We start from the raw sequence: 13,814 nt of genomic DNA, 5'->3' as shown, positions 1-13,814 counted from the left end.
AGTAATGTCCCCAGTCTTAGAGGTGACTTCAGTATGGTCTGTTGAACACCACAAACTAGACGTTATTTTTTGATACAGTATTTGTTTAGATTTATGTTTGTGTTTGCCAGTTTATTTATTCACCACCCCTTCCTTCTGGGACCCCTTCCTTCTGTGATCATTTCTTTCTTCATTGAAATATATTCCTTATACATTCTTTTAGTGAAAATCTTCTGGGTGACTCTCAGAATCTCTAGCATGTCACTAAAGATGTTTTCTTCAATCTGTAATTACTAAATGTTTGTCATTTATGAACATGTCTAAATATTCTTGAAATCCATCTGTGGTTCTAACCAATTTGAGTGATAAAGACGGCCAAGAATCTGAAGTTGAAGTGATGCTTGAAGATACAGTGCTTTATTTCCTGGATTTGTCAGGAGTTTAAATTGTCTTTATGACTAATGATGCAATTGGAAAGAGATTAAGAATCTGAAATGAATACTTTTCATTCATTTTTATCATCCCAGCCTCTTGAGACTGCCTAAGACCCATATAAATAGTCATTGGAGCTGCTGATTCCCTAAGCTTTGATCCGCAAGATTGGACATGGCTCAAGTTACCATGTGTTTTGTTACAGCTCAGAGAGTGGCAACAGTGTGAAAAGACTGAAACCGGACCCTGAGCCAGATGACAAGAATCAAGGTGGGTGCCAGCCTTGATTACTTCCTTGTACTCAGAATACACATGAACCACAGTAAAGGGCTGTAATGCATTGCTTCTGCAAATGAATACATTTCTGTCTTCAAGCAAGCCTACCTACACTTAATTTACCCAACTTTTTTATGCCAGGCAGGATTTTATACCAGGCAAGAGTTTATACCAGGCAGGATTTTATACCTGCAAAAGTTATTATATTAGAAACCAGTGAAACTGATCAATGAAAATAGTACTCTCCCAGGAGTGCTTACCAGGCCCTGGTCATACCACCTCTGCTCACAAAAGGTGTTTTTCTGTTTCCCCCAAATGTCAGGTTTCTTGGTTTTACCTGGTTTGCTACCAATGGGAGGTAAATACCTGGCTCCTGCTCATTGTTGGATTGGATTGAGCCTAGAAGCTTAATACAGTCTCCAGGAGTATACGTCTTTGGTTTTTACCTTTATGTGATGAAATCTGCCTCTGTATTAAGAGGCAAGAACTTGTAAGTGAAGGTGAATGTTACTGGGGCTGGATTAGGGATGAGAAATTCGAGTGTGTTTTCAGTTTTATTCTAACTCCATGTGGGGATTGAGACTCTGAACTAAATTCCATCGATCAACAGGGCTTACATTAATTTCTCTCAAAAAAAAGATGATGCTTTTTAATATGCATCTACTAAGCACCAGTGGTGGTGGTCTGTTGCTGTTACCCTTTTGCTCTAGAACCTACTTTTAAAAAGAAGAGTCTGGGGGGTAAAAAAAAAAAAAAGAGTCTGCCTTTTACCCATATCCTCTTCCATCTAGTTCTCCTTAGAGGGAAACAGAATTATACTTTTTTTTTTTTTTTTTGAGATGGAGTCTCACTCTGTCGCCCAGGCTGGAGTGCAGTGGCTCAGTCTCAGCTCACTGCAACCTCTGCCTCCTGGGCTCAAGTAATTCTCCTGCCTCAGCCTCCCGAGTATTTGGGATTATAGGTGTGCGTCACCACACCTGGCTAATTTTTGTATTTTTAGTAGAGACAGGATTTCACCATGTTGGCCAGGCTGGTCTTGCACTCCTGACCTCAAGTAATCTGCCTGCCCCGGCCTCCCAAAGTGCTGAGATTACAGGAGTGAGCCATCAAGCCCAGCCACATTTCTTATGTAGCCATCAAGAGCTATTATATGCATGTGCAAGCAATTGTAAATATGTATCTTTTAAATGCTTTATTATGGATAATTTAAGCAATAGTCAGAAGTTGGGATAAGTATAATAAACCTCCATTACCAAGCTTCACTGATTTTTTTTTTCTTTGTAAGGTATCTCCTACAGGAAAGACCGTCAACAATTTTTTTTTTTTTTTTTTTTTAGATAGGTTCTTGCTCTGTCACCCAGGATAGAGTGTAGTGGGGTTATCTTGGCTCACTGCAGCCACTGCCTTCCTGGTTTAAGCAATTTTCATGCCTCAACCACCCAGGTAGCTAGGACTACAGGCATGTGCCACCACGCCCAGCTAATTTTTGTATTTTTAGTAGAGACGGGGTTTCGCCATGTTGGCCAGGCTGGTCTCGAACTCCTGGCCTCAAGTGACCCACCTGCCTCGGCCTCCCAAAGTGCTGGGATTGATTACAGGTGTGAGCCACCACACCCAGTCAGCAGTTTTAATACATAGCCAATTTTATTTCATTTATATCTCTCAACTGTAATATTTTGTGACAATTCCAGACATATCATTTCATTCATAATTCTTAATATGTGTCTCTAGCAAATACAAGTTCTTATTTTGTTTCTTTGTTTTAACAATTACAATACCATTATATTAATAATCACAGGCCAGGCGCGGTGTCTCATGCCTATAATCCCAGCACTTTGGGAGGCTGAGGCGGGCAGATCACCTGAGGTCGGGAGTTTGCGACCAGCCTGACCAATATGGAGAAACCCTGTCTCTACTGAAAATACAAAATTAGTCGGGCTGCTGGCTATGCCTGTAATCCCAGCTCCTCAGGAGGCTGAGGCGGGAGAATTATTTGAATCCGGGAGGCAGAGGTTGCGGTGAGCCGAGATTGTGCCATTGCTCTACAGCCTGGGCAACAAGAGCAAGACTCTGTCTCAAAAAATAATAATAATAATAATCACAGTAATTACCAAATATTATCGAATATTAAGTTAGTATTTTCTCCAATTGTCTCAAAAAAGTTTTTTCTTTTTAAAAATTATGATCTTGGCCGGGCGCGGTGGCTCCCACCTGTAATCCCAGCACTTTGGGAGGCTGAGGCGGGTGGATCACGAGGTCAGGAGATCAAGACCATCGTGGCTAACACAGTGAAACCCTGTCTCTACTAAAAATACAAAAAATTAGCTGGGCATGGTGGTGGACGCCTGTAGTCCCGGCCACTCGGGAGGCTGAGGCAGGAGAATGGCGTGAACCCGGGAGGTGGAGCTTGCAGTGAGCAGAGATCGTGCCACTGCACTCCAGCCTGGGCAACAGAGTGAGACTCCATCTCAAAAAAAAAAAAAAAATTATGATCTTAGCAAGGACCAGACATTATATTTGGCTACCATGGCTTTTTAAAAAAAAGTATTGAGGTATAATTCACATACCATAAAATTCACCCTTTAAAAGGATACGACTCAGTGGTTTATATTTTTAAAAAATCAGTTGACCATAAATGTGTGGGTTTATTTCTGGACTCTCTTCTTCCACTGAGCTATATATGTCTATCTGTATGCCATTAGCACACAGTCTTGATCACTGTAGCTTTGGAGTAAGTTTTAAAATTGGGAAGTGTGAGTCTTCCAACTTGGCTTCTCTTTTTCAAGATTGTTTTGGCTATTTGGAGTCTCGAATTTCCATATGAATTTTGGGATCAGCTTGTCAGTTTCTGCAGAAAAGGCAGCTAAGATTTTGATACAGGAATTGTTGGAATCTGTAGATTAGTTTGGCAATATTGCAATCTTAGCAGTAGGCTAATATACCTTTTAATTTGAATTTAATCTGTAAGTTCTTCCTTTCTAAATTTATATTTTGTTTTCTTTGTATTTTATTTGTGGAGAAACTGGGTCTTTGTTCTTTAGCATTTCTCTGGCTCTAGATTTTACTGATTGCATCCCCATGCTGTTTCCTGCTACCTTGTGTTTCCTGTAAAATGGTAATTTGATCTGGAAGCTTGATCAAGTAGGTTTTTTCGGCAAGAATACATTATATACTGTTTTTATACTTTCATTGTTAGTAGTATTTTAATCTAACCTACTCTATTCATTGCTTAATTTAGCAGTTATTGCACCTTGGGAATCATTGCATAATTGGACATAGAGCACTTCCTCGTTCCTTTTTAAGGCTGTGTAGTATTGTATATTGAATGGGTATATCATTTATCCCACGTTTTAATTGATGAACACTTAGATTGTTTCCATTCTTTCCCTGTTCTGGTGTTTCAGTAATAATCCTGCACGTGCATAATTTTTCACATGCACAGATCTATCAGGTTAAATGCTTTGAAGTAGACTTGATAGGTCAGAGAGGATATACATTTGTAATTTAGGTAAATATTGCCAAATTGCCCTTCAAATAAGTTATCCCAATTTATACTCCCATCAGCAATTTTGGAATTTTTCACTGACATCTTTTTAATAAATAGGAAACTTGCTTAAATAGGATAAATGTATACTGTATATGTGTATACACATACACACATAAAGCTTCATAAGAATGTTTTTCTTTTAATTAATATTTTTTTAGAGATAGGATCTCACTTTGTTGCTTAGGCTGTAGTGCAGTGACTATTCACAGGTGCAGTCATGGCACACTACAACCACAAACTCCCAGGCTCAGGTGATCCTCCCACATGAGCCTCCTGAGTAGCTGGGGTTAAATGTGCTTGGCATAGGAATCTTAAATGTATTTCTACAAGTAAACTAGTCGCTGTCTATATGGTACTTATTTCCTGGTAGGAACTATACAAATGAATCAGTGGAAAGGAAAACTTGCGTGGATTTTTTAAACTATCTCAGGCAGACAGTTGTGTTTCAGAGCCATCTTTTTGTCATTCTAAATCCCTTCTTCCTACTCCTGCATTCTTGCAACAGAAACTAGGCAGGAAGTGTCCTCCTTTGCTAGGAATTAAGGCTCCACAAGAAGAACGCTCCCTGAAGCTTGCTTCAGCCCTGTCCTTAGCAGTGGGAGGATTTCCTCCTTGGGCCCCTATGACTCTGATAGAAATTCAGGCTTCCCCCAGCGAAGACTTTGAACTTAAGCACTGAGCAGAGCCAGTGAATGCACAAGTTGGCCCCATCTACTCCCAAGTCACGCATCTGTCTGAATACTAAGAACATTCTCTATTAGTAATTTTCTGTGTTAATTTAGTAGACAATGTGGTCCTGCAAATGCAGAAGTTGGCAGGAAACTTCACCAAATGGGTGAGATCAGAGGGCACCATTTTGTTCTCTTTGGACAGTTAACTGCTTTTGGAATGAAATTTGTCAGATTTGCAATCTCTTTTCTTTCTTGAAACCTCCTAGATAATTGGGGTATTTGGTCTTTTCACTTAAACTCTTCTGATGCCACAGTGGTCCAGATTCCTTGATTATATTTCTGTAGCTAACTTCCATTCTTCTGTTAAGCCAGTTCTCTACCCCCACAGGCACTCTGACTTTCATCCTTCTTTTCTATGTAAAATAGAACTTTAAATTCCATTTTCCCTTGAAATATGGTCATGTGCCACATAACGACATTTTGGTCAATGATGGGTGCATATACGATGGTGGTCCCATAAGATCATAATATCGTATTTTTACTGTGCCTTTTTCTATGCTTAGCTATGTTTAGATAAACAAATACTGACCATTGTATTACAGCTGCCTACAGTATTCATACAGTAACATGCTGTACAGGTTTGTAGCCTAGGAGCAATAGGCTATATACCATGTGGCCTACATGTGTAGTAGGCTATACCATCTAGGTTGTATAAGTATTCTATGATGTTCACAACAATGAAATTGTCTAATGATGCATTTCTCAGGTCATATTCCCATCATTAAGCAGGGGTGTCTGTACTTGATAAAATGAAATACTTCATTCAACAATTTCACATAAATTAGTTTTCTAGGTAACTGATCTATATATCCTTTTAAGGTTTTTTTGTTTGTTGGTTTGTTTTTTTATTTTGAGACAGTCTAGCTCTGTCACCCAGGCTGGAGTGTGGTGGCGCGATCCTGGCTCACAGCAACCTTCACCTCCCAGGCTCAAGCGATTCTTCTGCCTCAGCCACCCAAGTAGCTGGGATTACAGGCGTGTGCCACCATGCCCAGCTAATTTTTGTATTTTTAGTAGAGACAAGGTTTCCCCGTGTTGGCCAGGCTGGTCTCGAACCCCTGACTTCAGGTGGTCCACCTGCCCCAGCCTCCCAAAGTGTTGGGATTACAGGCGTGAGCCACCACGCCTGGCCAGTTTGTTTTTTTTAAACAACCAAATTTTTCTAACAGAATGCTGAAAGTATCATTCTATCTGGTATACATAAGTACTACAATGTATGTTTAAGTCATGAATGGTATAGTTTGATGTTATGTTCCAAATGTTAAAAGAGCATCACATTTTTATACCCCTTCCCCCCAAATTAGCCATTTGCAATGAAACTGTAAACTGTCTGACACATTTTCCTGCATTCTGATTTCTGACCCTTGTGAATGCAAGCCTGCTCTGAGCCAGGCCCTGTGCTATATGTCCTGGGGGTGGAATGGTGATAAAAGAATGCTTGCCTTCAAGGGGCTTACAGTTAGTGGAGAATACACACAAGCAACTCCTCTCATCTTCTACAGCCTTCTTAGCTTTAATACTGGGATGCTCTTGGGGTTACAGAGATAAATGAGACTATTCCTCCCTAGTTTAAGGGCTCAGGATGTTCTTTGAATTTTTGTATTTGCTTTTTTAAAAAATTGTCTACCCAAGCACAGCTGCATTTTAAAAAATTGTCTGAATTGGTAATATATGCACATAATAAAACATTTAGGCCAGGCTAGGTGGCTCATGCCTGTAATCCCAGCACTCTGGGAGGCTGAGGCGGGAACATCACTTGAGCCCAGGAGTTTAACCTGGGCAGCATAGTGAGCCTTATGTTCTTAAAAAAAAAAAAAAAAAAAAAAAAAAAGAAAAGAAAAGGAAAAATTCAAAAGGGACAAAAGAATATGGAGTAAAAAGTAAGTCTCCCCCATTTTCCAGCCACTCATTTCCTTTCCCCTGAGCAGCCTCTGCTACCAGTTTTTTATTTATTGTTCTCAGACACTGACATGCATCTACATGGGCATGGCCACTTTGCCCCAGATTGTAACTTTCACACACTGTCCTGCTCCTTGCCTTTTTCATTTAGCACAATATCTTGGGGATCATTCAATAACAGTACACACAGAGATGCTTTCGTCTTCTTCTTCTTCTTTTTTTTTTTTTTTTTTAGATAGGTTCCCACTCTGTCACCCAGTTTGGAGTTCTGTGGTGCGATCATGGCTCACTGCAGCCTCAGCTTCCCCAGTTCAAGTGATCCTCCTACCTACCTCAGCCTCCTGAGTAGCTGGGACTACAAGTGTGCACCACCACACCTGGCTAACTTTTTGAATTTTTCGTAGAGACAGAGTCTCCCTGTGTTGTCCAGGCTGTTCTCAAACTCCTGGGCTCAAGTGATCCTCCTGCCTTGGCCTCCAAAAGTGCTGGGATTACAGGCATGAGCCGTTATGTTCAGCTACTTTATTCTTCTTCATGGTTGAGTAGTAGTCCATTACTTAACTAGTCATCTATTAATGGACATTTTGGTTGTCAGTACTCTTTTGCTACTATAAACAGTGCTGCAATGAATGTTCTCTTATGAACATCATTTAAGTTCGAAGAACATTGCCAAATTTCTCTGTACTCCCTGAACAGCATATGAAGTTTGCTGTTCCCAACACGTTCCCTCCTAATATATTGTTTATCCCGTTATGTTTAAAATTTATCTGTTTCTTTTTCTTTGAGTTGTTCATGTTTTCCGTTCACTTTTCTATTTGGTTGTTGGTTGTTTTTTTAACAGATTTGGAAGAACTCTTAGTATCTTAAGGAAATTTGCTTTTATGATAGTGCGAGTATTTGCTCCGGCCTTGTTTTTGTAGCCTTGCTCTATCTCTGTAGCCATTATCGGCTTTCATTTTACTTTTCTCCATCTCCGTGTTTTAACATTGCTTATCTTTGGCAGCTTCCTTTTCCCTTCTTAGAGCTTCTTACACAAACAAGCAAATACATTGATCTCCTGAACTTTGTGTGTGGGCCGTTTGATATCTCTTCTAACTGCTCAGTGGTATTGTTTGCTTACTCCTGGTTTCCTATACTTGGAACTGTGTATTCTTTTCACATTTACTTGAGGTGTCTGGGTAAATGAGGTGTTAGTGCATCTAAGGCAAAACCTTAGAAGGTAGTATGCTTGTCAGCCTGTGGCCACAAAATATGAACTCCAACCCTTACTCTGCAGTGAGCTCAGGTTATCATTTTAGTATATTCTCTTTTGATTCACGTTTAGTTTCACATTTTCTGCCCTAAGCAACCTGCAACCTTGCCGAGTCATTTGACTTTCCTCATCAGTAAAATGGGGATAATGCCTATACATCAAGTTGTAGTGATTAAATAAGGCCGGAAACATTTCAGGGAAGAATGGAAGGGCTGGAGTAGAGTTCTTAACTTTTCCTTTAGTCTTCAAGTCCTGCATTTTCTTTCTTCCTCCTTCTTCTTTCTTTCTTTGTTTTGTTTGTTTGTTTGTTTTTTGAGACAGGGTCTTGCTCTGTTGCCCAGGCTGGAGTACAGTGGTGCCATCATAGCTCACCGTAACCTTGAACTCCTGGGCTCAAGCAATCCTCATATTAGCCTCACAAGTAGCTGGGACCACAGGCACGCACCACTATACCCGACTAGTTTTTTTTTTGTTTTTGAGGCAGAGTCTTGCTCTGTTGCCCAGGCTGGAGTGCAGTAGCGCGATCTCAACTCACTGTAACCACTGCCTCCTGTTGGATTCAAGCTATTCTTCTCCCTCAGTCTCCCTAGTAACTGGGATTACAGGCACGCGTCACCACACCCAGCTAATTTTTTGTACTTTTAGTAGAGATGGGATTTCACTATGTTGGCCAGGCTGGTCTTGAACTCCTGACCTCGAGTGATCCACCCACCTTGGCCTCCCAAAGTGTGGGATTACAGGCATGAGCCACTGCACTTGGCGCTGTCTAATTTTTCAAAACATTTTTTCGTAGAGATAGGGCCTCACTATGTTGCCCAGGCTGGTCTTAAACTCCTGACCTCAAGTGGTCCTCCTATCTCAGCCTCCCAAAGTGCCAGGATTGTAGGCATAAGCCACCATGCCCAGCCAAGCCCTGCATTGTCTAGATTGAGGTCTTTGTCATTGAGGTGGCAGAGTAACTGTGGGTTTCCTGTAAGAAAAAGAGTCCCAGCTCCTAGGTGACATTCTGCATGGCCTTAAAATGTTACCTGACAGGCTTCAGTTTTCTCATTTGTAAAAGAACACAACTGGAAAGCAAAGGTTGTGTTAAATTGGTTTCTGAATTGCTCCTCTCTCCCATCTGGGAAAAGCGGCCCTTCTTAATAAAGAACGTTATTCTGGTGAGTCCTTCTGGGCCTATTCTAGTCCAGGGGGCTACCCGATTTTTTAAAATGTTTAAAAAGAAAAGAATGTTATTTTGTAGCTGATGTTTGGCCTTGAAGTTGTATCTGTGCTGGCTGGCTTATTGGTCAGTAAATAAGGAATGGTGTAATATGCTGAGAACTTAATGGAATTGTTAATATTGCTCACAGTGTCTCTCTTAATCTGTTTTCAGATTCTCACGGCTGTGTGAGCACAGGGAAATCAAAGCACTCTAGGCTACATTCCAGAGTAGCTTGTTCTCCAACTCGGATTTGATGGGGAACAAGAGAGTGTAGTCAGGCTCTGGGGTTAAAAAGACCTTGATTCAAGTCTAAGCTCTGCCCCTTTACTTTCAGAAGTCCTTTCACCTCCTGGAGCCTCCCTTCCTCCTTCAGTTTCCCCATCTTTAAAACGAGGGTGATGATAGTATTGGCTGCATAGCGTTGTTCTAAGGCTCCTCTGTGGGAAAATCCCTTGGTACAGTGCCTGGCACATGGTAAGTCAGTCCCCAACTTTGGAAAAGCATGATGAAGTGACAGTCTTTCCCCTTTTATTGCAGAGCCCTCATCCTGCAAGTCTCTCGGAAACACCTCCCTGAGTGGCCCCTCTATCCACTGCCCCTCTGCTGCAGTCTGTATCGGCATCCTCCCAGGCCTGGGTGCCTACTCTGGGAGCAGCGACTCCGAGTCCAGCTCAGACAGCGAAGGCACCATCAATGCCACAGGAAAGATTGTCTCCTCCATCTTCCGAACCAACACCTTCCTCGAGGCCCCCTAGTTTCTCTGTCCCTACACAGGGAGCTCCTCCCCAAGGGTAGATCGGACCGTTCATGCTGCCTATAGGCATTATGTCCCTCAAAAAAACTCCTTTGCCTGCATCCTGTGCACAACATGACATTTTTAACCAATCCAATCTAAAAATGTGCCAGAATCCACCTGTGGCCCGAATCGTGTTTGGTTTCTCTTTCTACTCCAGTGCAGATGACCAAACCTGTCCTGCTGCCACTTTCCTCACTGATATTGGGAGGAGGGCAAGGCCCAGCCGAAGTTCCACTAAAAATGCCCTAGGAGAATAGGCACTGGCTGGCTTGCAAAGGGTTTGGGTTTTATTGCTTTCTGTTTGTTTCTTTTCCCGACAGCACAGAGAAGTAAGGGCAGTTATTGGACAGGTGTTATTTAAACATTCTATTGTAGATGAATGTGTTGTTTGGTTCTACTGCATTGTGGAGCATGCGGGGGAAGAGAACTGACCCAGGTGATGAAATGGTGCCCTTCCCTGGAACTAACCAGTCCTTGATGTTGTGTGACTAAGTAAAGATGATAAACCCCATCTGCTGGGGGTATCACTTCACACTCGGCATGCATTGTGAAAGCTTTCCATACCCTTGGCCATTCCCTCTCTCCTCTGTCTCCAACCCCATTTATGCAGGAAGGGATTGCTAACAAGAACGCTTCCATCTCAAACCTTTTCTCTGCCTGGGAAATTATTTTATGTTTGTTTTTGAAATAAAGGATTTAGTTTAAGATTCTAAATTTTAGAGAAACAAATGTAGGCCTTGTTTACTAATAGCCAGACAACAGAACTGTGGGTAGGTATGTTAATGAGATGACTTATTTCTGGCAGCTCCTGGAATCTAATATTGTAAATGAGTGGGACACACTTGCATATTGTGACTGTATTCTCTTGAGGCCCTTCTCTGTTTAATGCATATTATACTTGTGTTTTTAACTGTGGAATCTATTTCTAACCTAAAGGTGCTGCCCTAGTACTTTTCTTTGCTGCCCCTGCTGCTCTTTTTCGTTTCCAAACAGCAACTCTGAGGCCATGAGCAGCCAAAAACTAGAGGTACTGCTCCACCTCGTCTCATAAAGGGAAATGGGCTCATCCCTTGGATTCTGGGGGAGGGAGAGGGAGATGGTGTGGAGGCCTCAAGGACAGAGATAGACATGAGCTTTGACAACAGTCTGTAGGCTCTCCTGCTTTAGAATAAGCGTGTACCGTTCTTTATCCATTCCCCTTATTCCTATGTCAATTGTTTTTACTTTCTTGGGTGTGAGACTGAGCGAGACACACACAAAATGTGTTGACACTGATGCCAGCAGGCAGAGCAGCTACTGACTTTGAACGTGGGCAGAGAGGCCCCTGGATGTCATCCAGCCCACTCCTTTTCCCCTTCCAGTGCAGTGACACTCTGGTGCCCGTTGGCAGATGGCTACTTCCCTGCACCCATAACTGATGCTTTGTGAATTCTTCCTCCTTTTCAGAACTACTCTGTGCTAATTGCTCCTGCCAGTATGGGCGCATCATCTCCATCCTAACAAAGAAGACATTTAGGTAAAACTGTGTAGGCACCTTCTGCTTCTCTGCTTCATTGTTCCTGTGATAGTCCTGTTGTTATTACAGCATGTACCCAAAACAGCCTCACATTGTTACAGGAGGCAGGCCAGGGCATCAGTCACCATCTTTATGTGGCATGACTCTTAAGAGGCCATTATTGTACCTCATGGCCTCTTGATGTGGAAAGAAGTTGACAAAGGGTTGCAGGGTTTAAAAACATACATTAACATGAAAGCTAATAAACCTGTCAGAGAACAAGATCTTGTTTTTCCTCTACTGAATATTGTGCTTCCAACTGTCCTCGTGTCTCTCAGCTAGATTGTGTTGAGAAGGTTGAGTGAGACTCTTCAGACTGTGACTTATCTTCTGGTGTCTCAGGAGAGACTGAGAATCACTGGTGATCATTGCGTCATATTCCATTGTACCCATTAGCGCAGAGCTGTGGAACTGAAACAGCTTCTGTAGAAACCACAGCTAACAAAGTAGCGTCTGATCTGACCAACAGAGTAAGCAGCCTTGGAAAGTATCTAGTGTGGACCTTGAAGTTCAAACCCAAAGGAGAATAGAATAAACAGGGCTGGAAGGAAACACTGCTTTAAACTCTAAAGTGTAGTACTCCTGCCTTAATAATTGGGATTTTATAACTGGGTAATTACGGGACAAAAACAAAGTTTGGCATGGGTTTCTTTAAGCTCGCTTACTTTGTCCTGAGTGGTAGGATTCTTACAATTCTCCAACCATGTGAGGGAGAAAGCTAATAGGAATCCTACTGCCACCTCTATATGGGGAGGATTATCTAGCTTGTGTCACCCACCTGGGTGGAAAAAGTGAGTGTGATATAGCAAAGCATCTATTTTTCCATCTAAAAACCAGGGAAGCTGATATGACTAGACCCAAAAAGGTGGCTGGCTACCTACTTGTGTATATCTTCCCTGAATCTAAGGATGCAAGAGACTGAGCTCTGGCTCCCCAAATCCAGAGGGGTGGGGCCGGGGGTGGCTTCAGCTTTTTTCAGAATCATTCTAGACTGGGAGTCAGGAGGCCCTAAGTCGGGTGACTTAGTGCCAGGCATCCTCATTTCTTTCACTCTAGCTCCTGAGTTCTTCCCGTCTGGCTTCCTCCTTCCCACCCAAGAGAGGAGCTTCATTTGCCTAAGCCCTTCCCCACTGTTTCTGCTGCTCCTCTCTGGGAACTCAGCCTAGTTCCACCATAGTGGTTGTGAGTTGGGAGCCAGCTGTGACTAGCTGTGTCACTTGGGCAAGGTTAGTGTGACCTCTCTGGACCTCACTTTCCTCCTTGGTAAATAGGAATAACACCACCAATTTCCTAGGGAGATAGAGATAACCTAGATTAGGTGCTAGGTGTGCGGTATCACACACAGTGTTTAGTAAATGGTGGCTACCCTCAGTGCTGTTACCATCAGCCCTCCCTTTTTTCTGGGTGGCGTAGCCAGAGCTTCCATTAGTGGTGATTTATGCAGGTTTATCCATTCCACTGGCATTCCTCAGTTGCAGCTAGAACACTGGCATGGGTGAAGGGTCAGATCTGGTCGTCAAAGCTCCAACCACCAGCTTTTGTTGTATGCTTCCCTTTTGGCTAAATGTTAATTGCTTAGGCACACCCGGTTCCTTGGCGCGGTTGTCCTAACCGTGGGTATATGGCTCAGCTGTCATCTTAGGCCCCTCCAGAAAAACAGCTCCATGGCAGTGCAGACTATCTGGACTTGGGTATTTTCTTGGTTTTCTGGCATGCCCAACCCACTTAGGCGTCACAGGATGGAATGCAAGTTCTGCTCAGTGGGAGGCTAGGATCTTGGCAACACTTGTAGTCACAGGTTGAACACAGAAACCACTCACACATTTGTGCTTTACTGCCACTGGCAAGGGCTGACATTTTGCTCCCTTACCTGCTGGAGCAGTGGTTCGGAGAGAGAGGGAGCCTCACAGTGGTAACGGCAGAACGTGGCCCCAGCATCAGAGCTTTGCAGAGGGGAGAGGCAGAAAAACACTGAGGGACAGCCATTCACCTGTGCTTTATACTGCAAGCTGGTCTTCCATTACTATTTTAGTAATAGTCATGTACATCATTGCTTGTATTGGTGTCTTTCATTCAGTGTATACTGAGAGCTTGCTATGTATGTGCCAGGGTCTTAGGGGCATTTGTGCGTTATTTTTGTGGA

The 13,814-nt window shown here is 42.6% G+C and overlaps 1 protein-coding gene across 12 annotated transcripts in view; it reads left to right on the top strand.

The window, feature by feature from the left end:
- Positions 1-11,895, top strand: part of PSME3IP1 (proteasome activator subunit 3 interacting protein 1) — a 33,501-nt gene extending 21,606 nt beyond the window's left edge. For all 12 annotated transcript variants that reach the window (XM_054533951.2, XM_054533959.2, XM_054533953.2 and 9 more), the window contains 2 exons: positions 617-681; positions 9,858-11,895. In XM_054533951.2, the coding sequence (XP_054389926.1) occupies positions 617-681; positions 9,858-10,075 (283 nt within the window). In that variant the 3' untranslated portion in view covers positions 10,076-11,895. The remainder of the gene's footprint in view (positions 1-616; positions 682-9,857) is intronic.
- The last annotated feature ends 1,919 nt before the right edge of the window (positions 11,896-13,814 follow it).

Source organism: Pongo abelii, chromosome 18 (assembly GCF_028885655.2).
Source record: "Pongo abelii isolate AG06213 chromosome 18, NHGRI_mPonAbe1-v2.0_pri, whole genome shotgun sequence".
NCBI lineage: Eukaryota > Metazoa > Chordata > Mammalia > Primates > Hominidae > Pongo > Pongo abelii.
The sequence above is the reverse complement of the archived record's forward strand: the minus strand, read 5'-3'. Positions and strand labels throughout refer to the sequence as shown.